The following is a 25,143-nucleotide window of genomic DNA, read 5'->3' on the forward strand; positions in this document are numbered from 1 at the left end:
AATGCTTGAGCAAGAACACAATTAAAGCAAGCAAATAACTATATTTATGAATGTGGAGCCATCTAATTGGTGTTAAGCAGTCATCCATAGTCACACAAAGGGTGTCGTTCAGGCGAGAGATGAATAAGACTGTGATAATATTTACAATTTTTATTAAAGACAAATTATTTCCCAGTGTTGGGTTGCGGCTGGAAGGGCACCCAAATATATGCTGGATAAGTTGGCGGTTTATTCTGCTGTGGCGACCCCAGATTAATAAAGGGACTAAGTCGAAAAGAAAATGAATGAATACAAATTAAATTTGGTGGGCTCTGGAGGAGGGCATAAATCAAGGGTAGCAATGTTGAAGGAAGGAACTAGGAGGGGAGCTGGAGCAGGAGACTGGTGGAGACCTTGAATGCAGCTAGGAGGACGCCCCAATCCATGGAGGAGGAGTAGCTGACAAACCCAGCTGACCAGAAAAGATGGAGCCGCTATCAGTGGAGCCTGAGAATGAGGGAAACATGAGTCAAGGCAGTACTGCTGGGTCATTAGGCAGAGGTGGAATCCACATCTCAGAGGATGGAGACTATGACAGTGTCCAAATGACTGGGAGGTGTTGAAAGACACACCATGAACCCTCCCCAAATGATGACATGGGCTGAGGGCATAGATGATGGGGCAGGCTGACTGGCTGCTGGGATGAGACCAGCCAAGCACAAGCAGCTTAAAAACTGGCACAGGCAGTAGAGAACAGGCAGGGTTGGATGGAAACATCAGAGGTGAGGGAGACATATTGGCTAAAACAAGCTGGGGCAAAAGTTTTAACTCTCCCCATAACAGTTTTCATAGTCCAGTTTGATGACTGGGTTTTGAGTGGGGCTGGTGTTGTTCTTGCATGTGCAACCATTCATTGGGGATTCACAGGACATCAGCACCCACTCGATGTTGTCCGAGAAGCATCATTAAGGACCCTCCCCAGGCTACTGTGCTTGTTAGGCAGTATTTAGTTCAGCAAGCAAGAAGGTGCTCAAGCAGTGCTCTGGGAAGTCCAAATGTTTCTTGAGGGAGCAGCTTTCCTGCTACAAATAGAGTGGAAAATGTATTCATAGTACAAACAAAACAAAACACTTGATATTACACTCAAATCTAAGGGCTGGACAAAGTTTAAACAAACATGATTTGTTCACACAGACTTTAAAGGCAAACAGAAGAACATCTTACCTTTTTGTTGAACCAGGGGCTGACTGGCCATCTGGCAATTCTGGCAAATGCCAGAGGGGCTGGACCATTTTTTAAAATGTGTTATAATAATATTTGAATTATATGTATTGTTTTTACATGCAGGCAGCTTTTATCTCTTGCAAGATTTGAATATTATGATGATGATGATAGTAATAAAAATATTAATGTTAAGCATTTATAAGCAATGGCCAGCTGGTTTCGAGATGGTCCGACACAATCAGAGGTTACGTGGGTGTAATCAAAAACTGGCAAGAATGTCAAACAAACAGTAAGTGTAACACAATAAGCTAACTGTCAGAGATGGACCGTAAAAAAGGAAAGGTGGTGCTAAAAAGCTCAGAGAAAGCAAAAAAATTGCTCTAAAATAAGACGCTGCCAAATACTTAAAATTAACTGAAATAGTCTAGAAAGGGGGCAGCACAGTGGGTCACTGCAAGAAGGTCGATGGTTCGAGCCTCGGCTGGGTCAGTTGGTGTTTCTGTGTGGAGTTTGCATGTTCGCGTAGGTTTCCTCCTGGCTTCCCTCACAAGTCTAAACACATGCGCTATAAGTGAATTGGGTAGGCCCAAATGTCCTTAGTGCATGTATGTGAATGTGTGTGCATAGGGGTTTCCCAGTGATGGGTTGCTGCTTGGAGGGTATCCGCTGTGTAAAACATATGCTGGATAAGTTGGCGGTTCATACCGCTGTGGCAATCCCATGTTAATAAAGGGACTATGCCGAAAAGGAAATGAATAAATGAAGTGATTGCTTGTATAAATTTGTTATAAACGGGTTGTTTTTGTTTCAGTCACATACATTAAATGTTTAAATATCTCATACATTTGGTACTGCTGTCAGAGTGGTAATGTGGGCTGATGTGGCTACACTGCCAGGGCTGATTTTTAGTCCCAGTCTGCCCCTGTGTTGAACACTTCTGAACCTTGATACTGGGTAGCCACTTGAGCAGTAGATAAATCCAGATTACATGTAATCATTAATTACTTCCCAGCACTGCTTAGAGATGGATACATGCACTGTATGCCTAATTGAAAGATAAAATAAATAAATTTAAAATGAACATGGATACAACTTTTTAACATTTAAAAAAATTAAGGTGTTACTGGTTTTAAAATCCCTGCAGCAGAAAGTTGAAGCAGGTGTAATCTAACTTTAGGCACAGCATTTGTTTGACTAGATTTATAAACACAACGGCTGGCTGATTTTCATAGTGTGCAAGCGTCGCCCCTGTCACCTTATCAGGTTTTGCAGCTCTGCTCATTCCTTGTCTTTTGGGAAGTATGGGCATCATCCTTTTGACATGAATAAGGTATGAAGTGTAAATTTTGAGAGGTGCAACTGAGGTGACTCTGTGGAAATGTGAGATTGAAAATCTGTTCCCTCTGTGATTTCCATTGGATGAATCATGATGAATTGCAAATACAAAGATGTTTGCGGCTTATCTGTGATATACTTGTATTCATATCTTGGGATTGCCATGGGCTAAATAAAGACATTAGTATTATAACTTCAAAAAAACAAAAACAAAAATACACATTAAAAGGTAAAGACAAATATTCAAATGCATTAGAGAAGCACTGCTATTTATTTTACTTGACAGTTGTAAATTGGACATTGTGACAGTTGTTGTGGCCTTGATTTGAACAAATGTTTGCTAAGCAAATTGTTGCATGAAACTGCACACTGGTGATTACTTAAGACACCTTTTCAATTGATTTGAGTAAGGCTTTACTATACCTGCCTGATCCTATTTTCTGATATTTCTTGTTGTCTGCCAGCACAGACAGAAAATGTGAAAACAGTGACTGAGAGGCTGACTGAGAGGCTGTCAGTGGATTTTTCCACATCAATGAGAAGTCCAATAAAGACAAACAGAGAAGAAAGTAAGGAATAATAATTAAAAATATTTGGAAAGTGTAGCAATCATGCACCCATTTACAAAGTCATACTGAAATTAGTCTTCATTATGTAAACTTAAATTTAAGCATTAAATAAGCACTGGTAAACCAATATTTTCTAAAGTCAAGTGTACTTAATTTTATACAGTTGAAGTCAAAATTATTTGCCCCCTTTGATTTGTTTTCTTTTCCTTTTTAAATATTTCCCAAATTATGTTCAACAGAGCAAGGAAATTTGTTTCATTTCGGCTAGAATAAAAGCAGTTTTTAATTTTTAAACACCATTTTAAGGTCAAAATTATTAACCCCTTTAAGCAATATATATTTTTTGATAGTCTACAGAACAAACCATTGTTATACAATAACTTACCCTAACCTGCCTAGTTAACCTAATTAACTTTACATGTTACTTAATTAGGCCTTTACATGTCACTTTAAACTGTATAAAAGTGTCTTGAAAAATATCTAGTCAAATATTATTTACTGTCATCATGGCGAAGATAAAAGAAATCAGTCATTAGAGATGAGTTACTAAAACTATTATTTTTAGAAATGTGTTGAAAAAAATCTTCTCTCCCTTATATAGCAATTGGGGAAAAATTCAGAGGGTAAAACTATATTTATACTCATATCTTTCATAAGGCATGTAAAGTATATTTCTAACAGTAGACTTTTTCTTATAATTTTTTTTTTTTGTTCATCAGAAATACTAATATCACACTTGAATTTCCATTTTTTTGTGAGCCGAGGTGTGACAGGAACGCAGGCTGGGATATTTATTGGCTAAAGCCAGCAGTCATGGTGTTTTCAGGCGCTGGATTTCTGGAAAGAGCTGGTTTAAGCTTTTGGTCTATATTGAATGTGCTTGTTTGGGAACTCTTTAGGGAGTAAGTTATGAATAATCTGCCTATCCTTCAATCACAGCTTCCAAATTACCTTCTTCTGTTTTCCCTGGACTTTTACAACACTCTCCCTGGACTCTCTCTCGTGCACTTAATCTGTTTTTTATTGGTGTGTTTGTTTTAAAAAGTCTTTTGTCTAATCCAGTTGGGCTTATATCAACTCTCTGGCGCACAGAATGAAAAAATTCTGTCCGTGTTTGTTTCTGTTGTATGATCCGAATCAAAAAGCAAAACATTTTAGTTGGCTTGTTATTGGTCTGTGTTTGTTCATCTTTGTCATAATTCCTATTTGCCTTTTGAATGGGCCTCAACACTGAGTGTCGGGATACTTAGAATAAGGTTAAGAGCTGTCAGCAGATAATTGATGCTGCCATACTCTCTCTGTGAGGGGCTGTTGGAGAGGCAGATTTCATGTAACCACACATCCAGAGCTACTGTGGTGCATTGTACATCATTTAGCTGGCAAAATACACATTTGCTCATCATGCAAAGACACACCAACCCTAATGGCATTGTTCTAAAAGCATATGAAACATTACCTTTTTAACATTGGATATCAGTAGCCCAGGGTTTTTGTGATATTGAAATGTGTGGGATTATTGCAATATATAAGCATATTTTGGGAAACTGAAATAAAGCTGTGTTTCACTTCATTCATTGAACATTTTTCATTTAGCTTTTCTAAACCGCATGGAAAATGAATGCAAATCTCAAGATTACTTTGAAAAAATCTTTTAGTGAGTTCTTCATTAATTACAGTAATGTGTGAATAATCGTAAAGCTGTGAAAGAAATAATTAACAGGAAAGAAAAATGAAGGCTGTGGGACTGAGGTGTTAACAATACCTTCATAATATTTTCCAAAAATTTATTATTGAGTCTTATATTTAATAATTCATACTTCTAAAAAGGTGCTCTGAGAGAAAAATAAAACAGTGCAAATGATATTGAAATTATTGTGGCACATTAACAGGATTTTTGCATGTGAATGAATATCTTCTTAGGGAATATATGGAAAACAAAATAAGTCTGTAATGTGCTGAATGTAAGATTTTGACTCCTCTAAAGCATAAAAATACCAACACATGTTTGCAGATATTTAAGAAACATGCTAAGTGAGCATTCTTGTTTATCTTGTTTAACACTCTTGTTTATATTCAGAATGGAACAGCCCACCCAATGTCAGTTTAGTCAATTATATTTCAGCACCCCAGGTTGCCTTAGTGGAAAACAACATATATAATTCTTTCAGTCAGAAAAGCTCTCAAAGCATGCACCCGTGACCAAAATGTGACCTCCGGTGGACGGTAACAAATTCCAAAATGATTCCAAAATTAGATGCAGATTTAGAGTTCCTCATGAGGTTAATATTATAAATTATTAGGCAAATAATATAAATATTACAAAAGTAAACATTAGGTGAGCAGGTTACATTGTAACCTCCTACCAACACGCATTTAACATTGAATAAAAGACATTCCCTCCTGTTTTAAATCTGGCAACCCGTGCTTGCATTTGTTTTGATTCAGGAATGCAATGCCTAAGTTAACCACTGGGTGTTAAACTTAAATACGGGACCTTTAAAATATGTTTCCACACCTAAAAACTAACATGGCGATTTTAGTGCTTAAATAATTTTGCTTTACAAACAACATATACCTATATAAAAAGACAACTGAATTTAATCTATGCAGCACCATTCACTTTTCGCAAGGATATTGGTATTCAAAGACAGACATGAGCAAGAGCGAGAAATTCTGTGTGTGCATGTAGGGTTGGGGACCGAGCAAAGTCTCGAGCAAGTGTTAATATTGTACTAAATGTCCCTAGGTACACATGAATTCATGTGAAATATTAAATGTGCACATTTTAAATGTTACTAATTTTTTTAAACTAAAACATTTTAAGGTAAAGCATCTGAAATCAAATGTTCATTTTGGTCACAGTATCCACTTTAAAAGAGTTGCTTAAATGTAAATGACAAACTTTTCTGAACAAATAGAACACAAAGTTCCACAGAAAATGAACCATCATAGCATAAGCAAACGACAAAACTATTGGCCTATCTGGGTTTTTTCACCTATGGATGAAACGGTCCATTTAAAAATTTAATGTGTTTGGCTTCTGGTGTCATTCCTTGGTAGCTATTTTTAGCTATATAAAATGGCTCTTCACACTGCTTAGTACTGCAAACCTCTATTTCATACCATCTCACCATATTATATTGATGTAGTTATTGTATAATTATAAACTGAACAGTGCAAACAGTTTTACAGTATACTAATCTTTATATTTTTCTCATTATTTTCCTACATCAGAAGTGTAATATAACATATTATAGAATTATAAGGTTTAACAAATAGTTTTTGAAGTCCCAAAAATGCATCTACCAGTCTTTGGGTGGTAGATAGGTTGTCAGTGTCATTCCCAGGTGGGCTGGCATTCAAGGTAAGATCCACTGACTTGGAAGTTTTGATCTTCTGTGTCCAACTGTGGGCAGAAGAAATACATGAAAGCTATCTGGTTTATGAAAGAGTTCACCTCTGATTCATGAGAAAGAGAAATGGTGATGTAACAAAGGATTCAGACATTTATTGAGCAGAGACATGAGAGTGTTATGAACAAAAATCCGATAAAATAAAATATATAAATAATTTAATGAAATGATTCAGACACCATGCAATTGTTATTCTTAAAAATACATTTAAATAAGCTAACATTATCTTTCTGTGTTGCTTTCACACTTTTGTGCTAGAAGAACAATTACAAAAAAGCCATAAAAAGCATTTTGAAGGCAATGTACAGCGCAATGTCTGCGTTTAACAAAAAAATACTAATAAAAAGTTATTTTAAACACAAAATGTGATATACCAAATGGCACCATGTAATGTACAGTAGGCGTACAGGTAAAAAGAAGACATTGAGTGTACTGTCTGCTCTTTTCAATATAGAAATCCTCTTCACAGCTAAATTAAAATGTTCATATGCTCTCTCTCTCTCTCTCTCTCTCTCACACACACACACACACACACACACACACACACACACACACACACACACACACACACACACACACACACACACACACACACACACACACACGCACACACACACACACACAAACACACACACACCTTTTATGTTCTTGACAAGGAAGGAACAATGGTAATAGTTTATAATATAAGATTCAGAATCCATAATGAACAGATGGTTCGGATGAATGTATTCTGATAACTGATAATGTAAATGTAATTGGATTTATCTATTGTTTATGGTGTAAATGTTAACTCAGTGTTTGAAGATGCTAAAAGAGAAATCTTAAAATCAGCTTATTTTTTCTGAAATCATATTTTTGCAAAGTTCAGTCCAATCAGGGATAGGCAGTATTTATAATACATGTGTTTTAAATACGTATTTCAAATACAGAATTGTATTTTGTCATTTGTATAGGGTTTTAAAAAAATGGGTTAATATTTTGTATCAAAATATGTTAGTGTCGTGTACTTTTGTATTTTTAAAATACTGTCAGACACTTTGTAAGAACTCTACATGATGGCATCATAAAAATGTGGCCTTTAATAGAGGTGTTTTCTCAATTATTTGCCAAGGCTTGACTAGAAAATTTATTAATATAAAAAAGTTGATCAGTGCTTGGAGTATGGATGGAAATTATGCATCACATATCAAGAAAAAGAAAATAACAGACAAATAGTAGGGGTAAATTTGGGAGCAAGTCAAAATAAGACAGGAAAATAGGACAAAAAACATAAAACAGTGCTACAGTGGCGATATCTACAAAACTTTATTGGCTGTTTCAAATGCCAGTAGCTGATCTGCAGATGACCTTCATATTTTTAATCACAGATTTTGACATAGTTAATCAGTATAAGACAAAAATATTGATTGAAAAAAAAAACATAATTTATAGAAATTACTAAAACTGGAAATTTTAGTCGTTTTCAAAAATCGTGATTTTACGTTTTTACAGATTTCAATTGAGTATATTTATTTAACATATTATGTGAACAAAATTTTTTAAACAACCTTTTCATATATTACACTTTTAAAATATAAGACTGAGATAGTGGCAATTTTCACAGTAGATGGAGATATTGAGAGAGATATTGTACTATATTCGTGTCACATCCCCGACTTGTTCCTGCTGCTCCACCTACCACTCTCTCTCACCATCACGTTCCCTCAGCACTAATCATCACTCCCCATCTCCTGAGTTCTAATCAGACACACCTGCACCCATCATTAGCACTCCCTATATAACCCCTCAATTCAAGTCAGTGGCTGGAATTGATGTCTGACGGTTCACCTTACCTTCTCCTTGACTTGCCTTCTTCCGTGGATGTTTCCCCTCTCCTATGATCGTTTAACTTGTGGATGTTCCTTTCAAGCTCCTGGATAAACAAAACTATCAATAAGGGAAGTTACTTTACACTCTATGTTTGCTAGAAGCTATCTGTTTACAACGTAAACGACAATCCATCAGCTCTACTCCAAAGACTCCCACTTACCTGCTTCTTCTGTTTATTAATCCACTGCTTGTTTGAATAAATTAATGAAAAGGGATAACCCTCCTTGTTCTCATTGTGACCGTGACCGGATTCCAGCCATGAAACAAACAAACGCAGCTATGGAAGCTAGCGCAGCGCTAACCGGAAGGTCTTTAGACCCATTTCATTATAGACATTACTTTCATTATAGTGACCATCAGTGTGTCACAGCATCTCTCTGCCCGCCCATTCTCTTTGTCTATTTCCCCTGTTTTACCCGCAAGAGCTCCATCACTACAGCCAGATCCGAAAGAACCCATGATTACCGACGCCTATCGCGTTGAGTCCAAGGAATGACTACGATGCATAAGGAACTACATTTGTCTTTACTGTGGTGAAAACAATCTCATCTCGGACTACCCAATCTGCCCACCATGCTTAATGGTGAGTAAAGTTACACTCACTCCATCTGTGTCTAACATACCCCATATGCAAGCTCTGCTGATTATAAACTCTCATATTATCCCCATACATGTCTTGGTGGACTCTGGAGTGGCTGGCAACATCATCTCTTCGAATCTCATCGCCCAACATCACATACCTACTGTTTGTAATATAATTGATTACAAGATTACCACCATTCAGGACTCACCATTGGGTGGTGTTAAAATCTCTCAGCGTACAAAAGAAGTCGTTCTCCAGTTTCATCCTCATTGTGAGAAACTAATCCTCCTCATAATTTCTCATGCTAACGTGGATGTTAATCTGGGCAGGCCGTTGCTCGCAGAACATCAGCTGGACATCAACTGCAGTACTGGTGAGACTAGAGAATGGAGTTCTGGCTGCACCTCAAGTGGTCACATCACCCCCCTGCTGTTCACTCATCACCTTGCACCCCCCTCCCTATTCACTCAACATCAGTAGAAACTCCATCCACTTCAAATTCATTCATTCCTGCCATCTACACATCCTCCCATGACGTTTTCAGCATGGACTGAGCCACACAGTTACCCCCACATTGTTCCTGGAATTGTAGTATCGATCTTCTGCCTATCGCCAAATTAGCCCATGGAAGAATTTACCCCTTGTCCTGTCCTGAGCATGAGACTATGTCGACAAAGCTCTCAGCCAAGGGTTCATTAGACCTTCCACATCCCTAGCCACGCCAATCTTTTTTTGTGGCCAAAAAGGATGGAGGTCTCTGGCCTTGTATCAATTACGGTGTCCGGAATGCAGCCATGGTTAAATTCACCTACCCTCTGCCTCTTGTCCCCGCGGCTCTAGAAGAAAACGTGAGGCTCTGGTCATGCTAGACTTCCTGAGCGCTTACAATCTCATCCGTGTCCGGGAAGGGGACGAGTGGAAGATTGTGTTCATTACCCCCTCCGGGCACTATGAATACCAGGTGATGTCCTATGACCTAGCTAACAGTCCTTCTATATTCCAAAGTTTTATGAACAAGATTTTTAGAGACTTCCTCAACCACTTTGCCATCGTCTACATAGATGACATTCTGATCTATTCCTGTAATCTGGCTAAACATCAAACTCATGCCAAAAAAGTTCTCCAACGCCTCAGAAAGAACCACCTATATCTAAAAGCTAAAAAATGTGAGTTTTATCTTCTCTCGATCTCCTTCCTTGGGTACATGATTTTCGCTGAGGGACTCAACATGGAAAGAGGCTAGGTAGACGCAGTTTTTCAGTGGGAAGAACCCAGGACGCTATAGGAGTTACAAAGATTTCTAGGATTAGCCAACTTCTATCATGATTCATTAAGAACTATAATATCTTCTCTGCCCCTTTAACCTCACTCCTGAAAGGCGAACGACATTCACTCTGAACCCTGAAGCACATCAAGCCTTTTTCCACCTGAAAGAAATGTTCACAACTGCCCCTGTCCTCTGTCCTCCTGATCCTATGCTTCCCTTCATTGTGGAGTTTAATGCGGCTAAGACTGGAGTTGGAGCGATTCTATCCCAGTGGTCTGGTGAAAATCGAAGCCTCCATCTGTGTTTTTACTACTCCAGGATACTGTCACCTGTGAAACAAAATTCCAGTATCAGAGACCACAAGCTACTCTCTATTAAGTTGGCACTGGAAGAATGGCGTCGCTGGCTGGAAGGAGCACAGTTCCGGTTTACTGTCATCACTGATCACAAGAACCTCCAGTATCTCCGTGATGTCAAACACCTGAACACTCGCTAAGCTCGCTAGTCCCTATTCTTCGCCCGGTTCAACTTCAGTATCACCTACCAAGTGGGCCATAAGAATGTAAAGGCCCATGCCCTTTCACATATGTACTCACCTGAACCTTCCTCTGATAACCCAGAACCAATTTTACCTTCCACTGTCTTCCTTGCTTCCGTCTTGTGGCAATCGGATGAGGAAATCAGAGCTGCTACCGCTGAAGAACCAGCACCCCCTGAACTTCCATCAGGTCGCTCCTGGATAATGTGCACAACTCCCTCTGCTCAGGACACCCAGGCAGCAGGTGAACCCTCTCGCTCCTTCGACAGAGATATTGGTGGCCCATTATGACCAGGGACGTCACCCAGTACATCCAGGGTTGCTTGGTTTGAGCTACCACCACTACTCCTTGTCGACTGCCTAATGGTAAACTGGAGCCACTACCCATTCCCTGCCGACCCTGGACCCACTTAGAGGAGGACTTTGCAACTGACTTATCTCCATCACAAGAGTATACCACCATTCTTATTGTTGTGGATTGCTTTTCTAAGTCATGCAAACTAATCTGACATCTTGCATCAGCCAATCCTCCAGCTACCATCCCCAGTCTAACGGCCAGACCGAGCGTAAAATTCAAGAACTTTCCCGATTTTTTTCTGAACGTACTGCTCTTAACACCAAAACGCCTGGAGCCAGTATCCACTGTGGGCTGAGTATGCACAGAATTCCTTCAGACAATCCTCTACTGGTTTAACACCCTTTGAATGTGTTTTAAAATTCCGAGCGAGAGGGTGTGGGACTTAGCTCATGTCCACCTGCAGCGAGCAGTAAGGATGTACACTGACGCTGCCAACTGCCACCATCTTCCCAATCCCACCTATCGTCCGCCCCAACCCCACCCCTGACCAAACCAAAGTCATCCCTTACAACATCTACCAGGAAAAGAAAATCCTCGACTCCCGGTGGCGAACGGCTGCCTCCAAACGCGGGGTTCTGTCACATCTCCGGCTCGTCCCTCAGCACCAATCATCGATCCCCATCTTCTGCCACCTCTCATCACGCCCGAGGACATTCACCTGAGTTCTAATCAGACAGTCCTGCACCCCTCATCAGCACTCCCTATATAAACGAGCAATTCCAATCAGTCAGTGGCTGCAATCGATGACTGACGGTTCACCTTACCTTCTCCTTGACTTACCTTCTGTGGATGTTTCCTCTCTCCTATGATCGTTTAACTTGTGGATGTTCCTTTCAAGCCTGTGGATGAACAAAGCTATCAATAAGGGAAGTTACTTTACACTATGTTTGCTAGAAGTTATCTGTTTTAAACGTAAACAACAATCCATCAGCTCTCCTACAAAGACTCCCACTTACCTGCTACTCCTGTTTATTAATGCACTGCTTGTTTGAATAAATTGATGAAAAGAGAAAACCCTCCTTGTCCTCATTGTGTGGCCGTGACAATTCCAACTCATTATCTACATTTACAGCGATTTTTAAACAGATCATCTTCAAGACAGGAGTTTCTGTATGGAATTTGTACAAAATCTATTCTAAAATCAAAGAGAAACACAAGTTACATTTTTTTGAATACCACATATTCAACAAAGGTGAACGAGGGAGGGGATTGATCGAAGGTTTGTGAAAAAACGTCACAATCCCTTGTAAAAAAAATTTGTAGTGTTTTCAAAATTCAAAAATACAGTATTTTATTTTGAGAGTTAATGTGGCTGCTGTATTTTGAGGTTTTTTGATACATATAAAATGTAAGTATTTGAAATTTTATTTTAACCCACATTTCAATGTATTTTTTGCCCATCCCAGTCCAATATTCATAAGAAACAATCTTGTCTTTAAAATTACCTCCATGATGTCCAAATAATCACATGAATCAAGTTATGACAACACCAAGCCATGAATCTCTTACTGCTGGTTTATGCAGAGCCACAGATATTATTATAATCCTATGGCTGAGTGTCATCTCTTATGCCACACTAGATGAGCTGGATCCTCTCAATACTCTGATTCAGTCCTTAGAAATTTGGTATTCTCTGTTTTCCTTCAGTCAACCCAGCTGTCCTCAATGGCCTTGAACTCTCCTGATCATTGCCTCCCGCCTCCCAGACATAAAAAAAAAACAAATCCATCCAAAGAACTTGCGATAAGTTTGGTTTAAAAACCGTGAGCTGAAATAAACTGAACTAATCTGGAAAGTTCAATTCTTGTCAGTCTCAACTCAGCATGAACATATAAAACCCAAAGCTATAACACAGACAAATGTATGAAAAGCAAAGCTCCACAATTGCTTGGTTTGATTCTGAGTGATGCCTCAATGCAACATTCACCTTAAGAGTACTGCCATGTTTCTTTGAAAAAAAAAACTTCATTATTCAAATTATTTTTACACCATTCTAAGCTTTTAGCATGAATTTATGCTAGCATTTTAAGAAAATGTTAATTGGCTATTGTTTTTTTTCTTTTCTTTTCTTTTTTAACTGCTAATTGCACAGAGGCTCTTGATCATTCCCCTTTATTTATGTTAGTTTTAGCTTCACCAGAAAGACAAGATGAGAGCTTCTGCTATTGTATCGTTTGTCTCATCCCTTCTCTTCATCTTTTGTTTTAGTCCTCTCAGTGAAATAACCGACATGCTGTTGTGTATGCGTCTCCAGGAGGATCCGGATGTTGCCATGGAGACCTCTTATATGATATTTTACCTCGTGATTAACAGACTGAAGGGCTGAAAGGTTTAGGAATCTCACAACCACCAAAAGGCTCCTACACAGACCGAAAAATGAACATATTTGGTTTGTGTATGCAATAACCACAGACGATCAGGGGGATTTTTTACTTTTCTAAAATAATAAAGTGCATCCTTGTTTTGTTAGTTGCTGTAGATTTGAACATAAATTTCCACGAGTGAATAAATAATAATTAAAACTATATTTGGCACATTTTTACAAAGCACACTAAAAACAGATTGATTGATGACTTCGTGGCAAGAAGCGAGCTGTATGAGTCTTTAGCGCCCTCCGCCGTCAAAAAAAAAAAAAAAAAAACACTGAAAATGTTTAGGTTCCGTTCTACATTAATACAGAAAATAGTGAAACTTAGTTATATAAGCACAGCCACACGAAAAGAATATACACGTTTTAATATATGTTGTGATGTAGGTTTTTAATAGCCATATGTGACGTCATAACAACATAAATAAATAAAAATAAGAAAATATTTACTTAAGAACAATCAAATGTACAAGAACAAATAATAAGGCGACGCGGTGGCGCAGTGGATTGCACGATTACCTCACTGCAAGTCGCTGATTCGAGCCTCATAGGGTCAATTGGTATCTGTGTGGAATTTGCATGTTCTCCCCGGGTTTGCTCCACTGGTTTTCCCCAGTCAAGACATGCTGTAGAGGTGAATTGGGTATTCTAAAATTGACCGTAGTTTATGTGTGTAAATGAGTTTGTATAGATTTTTCCCAGTGATGGGTTGCAGCTGGAAGGACATCGGCTGTATAAAACATATACTGGATAAGTTGACGGTTCATTGTGCTGTGGCGACCCCAGATTAAGGGACTAAGCCAAAAAGAAAATGAATAAACGAGGAACAAAAATAGGATAAAAAAAAAAACAATGTTTCAGGAAACCGTGTAGACATATCTTTTCATCTCCTCTCACTTATTTGCCGAAGTTAAATTCCATAACATGCCAATTACATGTGATACCAATTTCAAGTGTTCGCACATATTACTTTTTTTTTGTGCATATTTTTTAGTTAGTTATTAGTTATTGCCTTGATAATAGAAAATATAAGCTAGTAGGCATCATGTATGACAGTTGCCAAGGTATGAGCTATTTAGGAAACATCTTGTAATGTACATATATAGGGCTTATATTGTATGTTGATATAAAAAAGCAATACAGGAGACCTATATAGCCTGTTTGTATAAATGCACATCAATTTAGCCTATATGTTTGCATATATGCAGCATGTATGCTATCATATATGTGCATACATACTGCATAGGTTTCATACGCGCATTTATCCACATATAGGTTCTTTCTCACCTCACATTTTTTTAAATTTAGAAAACAGTAATATTCTGCATAAGAGGAAATCTTTATTATTGAATAACTGGTTCAGTAATGGGGTGATATTAATGAAGCAGTTATTTGACAGTAATGGTAATTTATTTACTTACTCAGATATACTCTCACCATATCCAGAAAATAATGTAATATTGTTAGTCCATCTCCTCTGTGATTTGTATGCTTTTTAGAAATAATAATAATTTGTTGATTTCTGTATGTTCCCCAGACCTGATTCTGTTGTTGGATCCATTTTTTTCTCCACTAAAAATGATAAAATCAGGTGTTTATTTTTAGATCTTGTCATTTCAAAACCCTTTTACATTTCTTAATGGAACAACCTTTTTGATGATATTAAATGGTCAAATGTTTGGTCACTCCCCCGGATTTTTAAACAAATAGAACTAAAGAAATTTCTTTTAAAATTATTCACAGATTTTATCCAGTTAAACATTTTTTTTACAGAAACTTCTTCTGATTCTGTTGCTCACTTATTTTGGGAATGTCCCTTTTGTTAAATCTTTCTGGTCTGATGTGAATAATATAATTGACAAAAAAGGTTTGTGGTGATTTTTCTTTAAGCTTTAGACATATTATTTTGATGTTTTACATTACAGAAAAACAATTTCTCAATTCAAGTTTTGTATTATTCTAATATTTTGTATTGCAAAGTTTTTTATACACAAGTGTAAATATACTAAATGTAACCCAAATTTTTTTTACATTTAAAATTTTTTTTTTTAATTTTTAAAAATTTGTTACAAATTTTTTAAACAAAAATTGGATCTGTAGCTGAATACCATTTCATAGTTTCATAACAAGAAAGCAATTAACACTTCCAAAACATGTGCTTTATATAATACTCTGCATTCATTTGTGTTATTTTTTCATATGCCCTCTCTTTCATTTTTTTAATTTTTAATTGAATTTTAATATTTTATTGTTTTTTTTTCTTTCTCATTGTCTTTCTCTTTGCCATACCACTGTAATACTTCTTTAAAAATTGTCATTCTCTTTTTGTGCAAAAAGTAATATTTGTATTGTTAATTATACAAATTCTTCCCATTGTAATTGCCTTTTATTGCAATATATACATAAATTTTTAAAAGAAAACAGTGGACAAGTATGTTTGACTGGGCATTTGGCTATTCACCCATCAACAAAGTCCTATCGTGTTGAAGAAATTTTTCCACTTTCAACTTTTTGCCGCTAACCATCTTGTTGTCAGGAGTGTGGAGAATCATATATTGTGTTAAGGTTAAAATAAATAATAGCACATAACAACAGTTGTACTGTAGCTCATGTTTTTATTTAAATTCCATTATGATGAAGCATGTTACATTACTCATTACAGAGACCTTTTTGTTGCAGAATATGGCATTTCATGACAGGCTATTTCTTAAAAAAGAAATATTTAGATTACAAAAAAGTTATAACAGCTATGGTTTTACCTCAATTAAAGGGATAGTTCACCCAAAAACTTAAATTCCGTCATCATTTTCAGTCATCAAACCTTTTTATTTGAGTTAATAATATAAGTTTATTTCTTCTGTTAAACCAAACAGAAGATTTAAGAAAGCTAGAAAACGGTTTAATTCCATAGTATCATTTGTTTTTCCTACTATGGAAGTCAATGGTTAGGGGTTGTCAGCTTTCTTTGAAATAGTTTCTTATTTGTTCAACAGAAGTAATAAAGGCTTGATACCACTTGCGAGCAAATAAATGTTGAGTAAATTTCATTTCTCTTTAAGATAGTGTTAACATTACCCAAACTGTGTATAGACAAACTAGAATAGACTTGTTTTTGATTATCCACTTTAGAAAGTATGTTGACTATAAGCAACATGCAACGCTCATTTTAGCATTAATAAGCTGTTTGGTCAAAGTTTTGGAATGATTAGTTACTCGCAGTGAGTAAAATGTATGTTGGGAAGCACAAAAAGTGTTGCTATTATCAGATAAGTCAATTGAAATCCTATACATTTTCTTTGGTTTTGATTGTTGTTCTCAAAAATAAAAAAATACAATTCAGTGATGCCAAAGATTGGCTGTACATTTTATTTATTTAGTTGGAGGCCAGAATCTGATCCACCCAGTCACGGAGCTCGGTGACTCGGCCGTACACGCCAGGCATAGTAGGGTCACAACGACTGCTGCCCCAGGACACAATACCCACCAGAGTCCAGATATTATCCTTCTGACAGACCAGAGGACCACCAGAGTCACCCTAAACAGAGAAAAAGATGAGGGAGTTGACCCAAGATAGGTACTGTAGAGAGAAAGAGCGATTTGAGGAAGTGACCACATTCTTACCATGCAGGAGGAGGCACCAGCAGCACCTGCGCAAATCATGGTGTCCCGGATGTTGCTTCCCCAGTGGTTCTTGCAATCTTCATTGGACAACAGTGGAAGAGCGACCTGCTGGAGCTCATCAGGGGTGAACAGAGCTACAGGGAGAGAGAAAGACAGCAATCATAAAAGATGTTTAGTATTGCAAATAAATCACACACACTGACGCAATAACATCACAAAATGTTGTGGTTAGTAGCTGATATTTTTAAAAGCAATTAGCACTTCTGTTCAGTGGGTCTTAAATTGCTCAGCCATGACGGGTAAAAGTGCTGTGTTATATTTTAAATAAATACTTTTTCTTTTGAACTTTCCTTTTATTAGAAAATATTGAAAAAGAGTACCAGTCTTCACAAAAATAGTTCATTTATCTTTCATTTCATCATCTATGTTCTGTTCATTGTCTGTTCATTATCTTCATTCAACATTCCATCACAGAGGTAAACAATATTTTAGCACATTTTTTAAAGTGCAATAATATTTCAGACTATTATGAGACTTTTTTCCTGTTTCATTTTTCTTTGAGTTTCAAAGGGATTATAAAAATCTTACCCAATACTTTTGACAAGTTGGCTATTTATAATGTAGTAGCTCTGGAAAAGATGAAGAGGCCACTTTGAAGTACCAGTTCTCCGGATTTACAATTTATAGTTATGTGTTTGAGGAAAATTGTTTTATTCTGTATATTACTGGTTACATTTCTTTCAAGTTAAATATAAAACACTATATTTACAGTGTTTTGCTATATTTGTAGTCAAACTTATACTTGGTTTTACCCTTGTTTTAAGTTCAGAAGAGTTAAAAAGTCCATATTTGACGGAATAACCCTCAAAATCACCTATTTGATATTTTGCCAACTTCAAATTTTCTAAAATAAAAGCTGTAAATGATTTATTCGTAACATTATTAAACCTTTATAGCATAAAACAAATATTAACATTTCGCTCAAAATCAATAAATCCAGAGAGTGCATTATTTTTTCCCCTATATATTAATGGCATAAAATGTTAGGATCATTAAAATAATGAATATCAGTTCAATAAGATAATAATGTGCTGTTGATATTTCTTGGCTACTGTATGCGTGTATTATGAACTATGATTTTATATGAGTGAATTAACCAACCATTGTATCTGGTCACACCCCATCCAGAAGTCACACAGGTCATGCCAGAGGCAAAGTTATCTGAAGCCTCAGCCAGGCAAACAGGGGACACATGGGCATTCAGAGAGGCTGGTGCAGTCAGCTTGACCAGAGCAATGTCATTCTCAATGGTGTTAGAGTTATACTGAGGATGGGTGAACACCTGTAAAAGAGCATGGCTCATTAGTGTCATATTTCAAAACATTGACTAAAAGAGCACTTAATAGAGGAATACAGAATTCAGGCATGTTTAATGATTTTTTGTCCGAAAAAATAAGTTTAAATGGATAGTTCACCCAAAAAGTATTCATTTACTCACACATCGCTTGTTCTGTTTTAATTTGTCTTTTTCTTTTGTTAAATACAAAAGAAGATATTTTGTAGAAATCCAGAAACCTGTGCTTTCTGTAGTATTTGTTTTTCCTTCTATGGATGTCGATGGTTACAGACTTATAGTTTTCTTCAGAATATCTTCTTTTGTGTTTCACATGAGAGAGAAACTCATAAATGTCTGGAACTACTTGAGGGAGATTAAGCCGCAAGCACATTTAGATTTTTGGGTGAACGATCCATTTAACATGTTCTAGCTCTCATGAATTCTAGAAAAAAGTCTCTGAGCCTCACTTTAGACACTTTCATTGTCTGGATGTCCTCCTGAGTGTTGCTCTTTCCCTTGTTATGCTCTCCCAGGATCACACGGTGACTAGTTCTGTAGGTAAGACAAAGATGTAAATTAATCCACACACATACCAGTTTTCAATCAGCATAATTATTTGACTGTGGATTCAAAATTAAGGCCCAATCAACATAATTATGAAGATAACTATATAAATATATAATAATGTGGCCAAATTCTGAAAATGTAAAAGGTTAACACATAATGGTGACCTCACTGTTATATGAAACATGCAGACCTTTGTTTTTGAAATGCTCCTAAAATATCTGCATTTTTTAATGTATTTTAAATTGACATTTTTAAATTTTATTCATATATTATCCAGCTTTAAAAAAATATTTATATGATTATAATGACAAAATGATAAACACTAAAAATTATTATATGAACCTAAAGCCATTCTAACTTAGAACTGTTAAGTTGACAACTAATTTTTTATAATTAGGCACATACAATCAATAATCAGCTCTCAGTGTGTTTTATTAATGGAAAAATCACACACAGTACTTTTGTTATTAATATACTATTTTCATCAACAAACTCAACACACATTTTATAATAAGCATGCATTGTTTTGGCAACTGCTCGTGCTCTAAAGCAGGATGGATTCTGGTAGGCTTTTAATATTTTTATTCTTCATGAACAGAAAAAAAAGTTCTGAATGACATTCAAATAATATTGTTCATCTGAGCCTTATTGTTATGGTGTGGAATTCAATATTCTATTAAAGGCTACTTTAAGCCTTTATTCTCACCTCACACTGCAGTGAGCAGCAGTAACAACCCAGAACTCATTGATCAGAGAGCCTCCACAGAAGTGGAAGCCAGTGAAGTCCTGTCATTAAAACAAGAAAATAACAAAGAAATAAATGTGACTTTGTATAAGCTGTGTGTAATTTTCACACTTCACAACAAAAATCTGAAAAAGGATTGTTAGATAAGAACAGAACTGTACCTGCAGAGACACCTGCCAGGGCCAGGAGTGAGGCACTGCCTCCTCACCGTTCACAATGCGGGCATAACCACTGACAACAGGAGGAATGGCAGGAACGCCACAGCCTGAAGAAAACACATAAGAGATCCAAGGCTGTAAATAATGAGTGCTAGTGTTGTATAAATAGGCCATTTGGCCAATGTTTTTGCACTGTAAAAAATCCTGCTGCCTTAAATTGATATAAATTAACTTTTCATGTCATCTTAACTCATATCAATCATACAGACTAAACATATCAAACGTTGCATAGCTTAAAAAAATACTTGAAATCTGATAAACTTAAAGCAACATAAAGATATAAATCTAACCAGCAGATTTTTTAGCAGAAGATGATAGCAGATATTTTCAGTCACTGTAAGTATGGGCGTTGAAAAAAACATTTCCTCACCATAGGCTGCACTAAAGAAGGCAACACAGGACAGCAGCCACAGGAAAGCCATTGTAGACACGAAGACAGCATTTACTGACTGCAGAAAGCCCTATTTAACCACAAACCCTGATTTCACACATGCCAATGAGGACATGGCAACCTCACGTTATGGTCAAAAATTAACTCTGAGAGTCAGTATCAGCTGTTCTTCACCTGTGCATAATCCCATGATTGTACCTTACTGTATTTTAACATTTCCTATATGTCAAGTATGCATTATTTATAGACTGGGCAGCACTCCATGAGCAAAAACTGTAAACATTTACATCTAAATGTTTTATTATGATTGATGACTTGCTTTGTATACATTCAGTTAGGAGTTCAATATTAAGTGGAATATCTGTAAAATTAGAATATCTTATTTTCTGGATGAGAGAAAAAGTTTGCTTTTATTTTAAAATAATAGGAAATGTTATCAGCCCTTTATAGAATAAAATAAATATTAAAATTTTACTTAAACTCCTAATACACCTAAAAAAATTCTAGTGGTCTGTATAATATCAATAATTTTAACTATAGCTAACTTTAATTTTAAAACTTTAATTTACTCACTCCCTATATTTGGTTTAGTCCCTGATACTGTACATCAGGGGTTACCACAGCAGACCAATTACTTTAGAATATGTTTGAAAAGGTTGACTCCCTGATGCAAGCCAGCGCTGAGAGTACATTAACTCATTAACCCCCAGTGCAGGGAAGCACACACAAGCACTTTCATTCACATACACTCATACATTATGGCTAATTTTTGTTTTACCCTACAGTATATACCATATTCCCTTGGACTGGGGGAAACTAGAGCACTTAGAGAAACCACAAAAACACAGGGAGAACATGCAAAGTCCTTACAGAAATGCCACCTCAGGACTCAAACCAGCGACTGAGCTTTCAGGCCACCTACTTTATTTAATACATTCTAAAATTATTAAATAAACAAATACTGTAGTACTTCAAGGTGACAGGACTTTTATTAATTTGCACAACATTAGAAAAAATAACATAATGACAATATGTTGTCACAGAATAAAGATCTGCAAATAAATCAACTTTAAAATGTAAGAAAGAATCTTATAATTCCAAAAGTAGAAGATTTACAGACTCTGACACTTAAATGGACTTCAAAGTGAAATGGAAGTCAAAGATGACCTTTGTTGGCCATATTGCTATATGGTATTTTGGTTAATGTGAATATTTTAGTTAAATTCGTGATTTCTATAAAGCATTAACAGAAGTTACTACTCATAAATTTGAATTTTTCTGCATCTTCCAAAATTTAAAATAAATTAATATATGACAAAGAAGTACTCATCCGAATATTGGTGAACAAATGCTAATGCATTTTTTTTTACTAAAGGTCATTTGTTTGAGATGAAATGCATAATATATATTCCACTTTTATGAAATCATGTCCATGAAATATGACAGACCTTCTTCCGATACAATTAGCTCCTGCAAGTGTTAGCAATAACAAGTGACACGTACAGCTAAAAGTGCTCAAAGTACTCAATGGAAAGTCAGCAAATTCTGAGAATGAGAATGTTGCAAAATATGTAAATAAGCAGGAAGGTCAGATATATAAACCCCTCGAGTTGGTGAGACATTGGTGACTCAGAAATGGCTTTCGTCTGGATTTTGTCGTGCCTTGCCTTGATTGGAACAGCATATGGTAAATTGCTGATTTTTTCCCTCTTATTTAACAATTTGAATGAATGTGTCCCACTTTGATTTATATAAAAATTTTAACAAGTGCTTTTTTATTCTGAAGGCTGTGGCGTTCCTGCCATCCCTCCTGTTATTACCGGTTATGCCAGGATTGTAAACGGTGAGGAGGCTGTCCCTCATTCCTGGCCCTGGCAGGTGTCTCTGCAGGTATGAACAGACAGATTTTCACTTACAGATGACATTAGGATAGGCAACTGTGAATAAAAAAATTGATCTGATGTTTAATGTAAGGACTCCACCGGCTTCCACTTCTGCGGAGGCTCCCTGATCAACGAGTGGTGGGTTGTGACTGCTGCTCACTGCAACGTCAGGTAAGACAGCATTGACGCTTTGTTTCTCCATCATGCAATGAATTTAAGACGTATGTGCAAATTTGAGAGTAAAATAGTCAAATCTTTTTATTAGGACCTCTCACCGTGTCATCCTGGGTGAGCATGATCGTTCCTCCAATGCTGAGCCCATTCAGACCATGACCGTTGGAAAGGTATGGTGAACTCTAAAAAATGCTAGGTCATTGTTACTCCATGTTGGGTCAAATTTAGATAAATCCAACAGTTGGGTTAAAACGTGTCATTTACATGGTTTAAATGTTGGGTTTGTCCATATTTAACCCAATGCTGGGTTAGGACAAACAGAGTGGATATTATAAGTAACACACTTATGTCAATTAGATAATAATTTAACACAGATGAGAAATCTGCTGCTGCAAGACAGGATAATTGGTCAATGGAATGCTTACATGTCCATATTTTCTTTACAAAGGTTTTCAAGCATCCTAATTTCAACATGTTCACCATCAACAATGACATCCTGCTGATCAAGCTGGCCACTCCTGCTAAGATCAACACTCATGTGTCTCCTGTGTGTCTCGCCGAGACCAACGACAACTTCCCTGGTGGCATGAAGTGTGTGACCTCCGGATGGGGCCTGACCAAACACAATGGTATAAATATTTTCAAAATTTGAGTCACATTTATTATCTTATCTGTAAAAATGAAAGTTTGGTGGTTTAAAATTGTATAAATATGTAATCATATTTTTTATGCTTACTGTATAATATTTCATTGTATGCATAACATATCTTTATGTTACCATATTTCAAACTTAACCTTTTTAGGTTAATTATCCAATTAATTCTCTATAATCGTGAATCATTTTCTTTCGTGCAAGCTTTCAAACACATTTTTGTAACTTTTTTTTAGCTCCTGATACCCCTGCCCTGCTCCAGCAGGCCGCTCTGCCTCTGCTGACCAATGAAGACTGCAAACGCTTCTGGGGAAACAAAATCACTGATCTAATGGTCTGTGCTGGAGCATCTGGTGCTTCTTCCTGCATGGTAAGTCCTTCTGTTTTTCTCAGTTTACCTCTCTATTTGTCAAGTTTTCAAACACGGTATATATCTGACTTATATTTTGCCTGTTTCAGGGTGACTCTGGTGGTCCTCTGGTGTGTCAGAAAGATGGAGTCTGGACTCTGGTTGGTATCGTGTCCTGGGGTAGCAGCGTTTGCTCCACCAGTTCTCCCGGTGTTTACGCCCGCGTCACCAAGCTCCGTGCCTGGGTTGACCAGACCATCACTGCAAACTAAATCACCAAGCTAATGTTCATGGTCATAATGTTCATCAATAAAGCTTTATTTTGAAAAAAAAGAAAACACCCTGCTTGTTATTATGCTTTAAAGTAATTTACAATAGACATTTAATTTATTTGAGTGATTTTTATTGTGTTTTACTAATATAAAAACAACAATCAGACAGAACATTTTTTGGGATAATTGTTCAAAAATGTCTAAAATACTAGTGATATAGTTATTCATGATCATCTGCAAAACTAGGTAACAAAGAGTCTACAAATGCGTAAACTCTAACCCAGATTTGAGAAAACTATATAAATAAACCCAACCCTTGAGTTTTTAAGTGAATAGGACATAAATAACAAAAATATGTTGTTTTTAATTATGCTAGATCTTTTTTTAGATGTCTAGCAAATGTTATTACTTTTACTTTAGTTTATACTTTATTGTGGACTTTTGTTTGTCCCTTGTTTTGTTTGTTTTTTCCAAAGAAGTTTAACTTTTTATTTATCAGAGGATAGCTGTTGTTGTCATGAATTTTAGACAGAACCCATTAAGAACAGAACAGCCAGTGAGGTTGAAAAAAGTCTTTAATTAAAAAAAAAACACACAACAAATTTGCGAAAAACAAGCCCAAACAGCAGCGAACAGGGCAGAAAACAAAAGACCCATGGTAGCTTACAAACTATGTTCAGTAGTAGGGCACTTATTAGGGAGTCAACTATTTTAGGCGGTTTCTCAATTGCAAAATTCATCCAGTGCACTGAAACACTAACACCCTGAAAGTCCACAATGCACTTTGAAAATCAGGGCACGTTCACTTTGCACCCTTATCTTAGAAATGTGAAACATGAATCAGATTAACCAAATCACCAAAAATAATGAAAAACATACATTTCTAAAAAAATAATAACAAATGTAAATATATATATTAAACAAGAGCAAACATAGCTTAAGACAAGTTGTTCCAAATTGTTTGATTGTTGAAATGTTGACATGTTTTATAAAACAATCAAATAAATAAATGTACTTTTATAAACTTTGTACAATTAATACGAAAAGTGCAGTTGTTTATTAATTCCAGCTTTGATGTTGTACAATCCGTTTTAATGTCACACTTAGTGTCGAAATGTCTAAAGATCCAAACCCATCACTATCCTTAGCAGTCCTGAATTTATACATGGCCACCAAAACAAATCAGACAAATCATGACGCAAAAACCAAAACAAGACTATGTGAAAGCACACAACCAATAAAACAAACCATAGTTGTGTGCAGCACAAAACAAGACAAAAGCAGGACAAAGACAAAAGAAAAAGCTGAGGGAATTAATGCTCACCAATGCAAAAAGAAGAAAAAAAGGAGACATAATATATGAGTGTTTGAACCTCAGCACTAAACAAAATCCAAGCTAGACAGAAGTGCTGTGATCATACACGGTAAAGAA

The 25,143-nt window shown here is 36.4% G+C and overlaps 2 protein-coding genes across 2 annotated transcripts; one reads left to right on the plus strand and one right to left on the minus strand.

The window, feature by feature from the left end:
- Window positions 1-16,101: 16,101 nt before the first annotated feature.
- On the minus strand, window positions 16,102-20,427 carry ctrb.3 (chymotrypsinogen B, tandem duplicate 3). Its single transcript, NM_001017724.2, is given in 7 exon segments — window positions 16,102-17,038; window positions 17,125-17,258; window positions 18,286-18,466; window positions 18,928-19,012; window positions 19,734-19,813; window positions 19,934-20,037; window positions 20,361-20,427. Coding segments are annotated over 7 exon segments (798 nt in total). The 5' UTR covers window positions 20,413-20,427; the 3' UTR covers window positions 16,102-16,876.
- Window positions 20,428-22,005: 1,578 nt separating this feature from the next.
- Window positions 22,006-23,765, plus strand: ctrb.2 (chymotrypsinogen B, tandem duplicate 2). The gene is given in 7 exon segments (NM_001045282.2): window positions 22,006-22,068; window positions 22,168-22,271; window positions 22,356-22,435; window positions 22,530-22,608; window positions 22,887-23,067; window positions 23,327-23,460; window positions 23,550-23,765. Coding segments are annotated over 7 exon segments (792 nt in total). The 5' UTR covers window positions 22,006-22,016; the 3' UTR covers window positions 23,712-23,765.
- The last annotated feature ends 1,378 nt before the right edge of the window (window positions 23,766-25,143 follow it).

This window comes from Danio rerio, chromosome 7 (assembly GCF_052040795.2).
Source record: "Danio rerio strain M-AB ecotype USA chromosome 7, GRCz13ab, whole genome shotgun sequence".
Taxonomy (NCBI): Eukaryota; Metazoa; Chordata; class Actinopteri; order Cypriniformes; family Danionidae; genus Danio; species Danio rerio.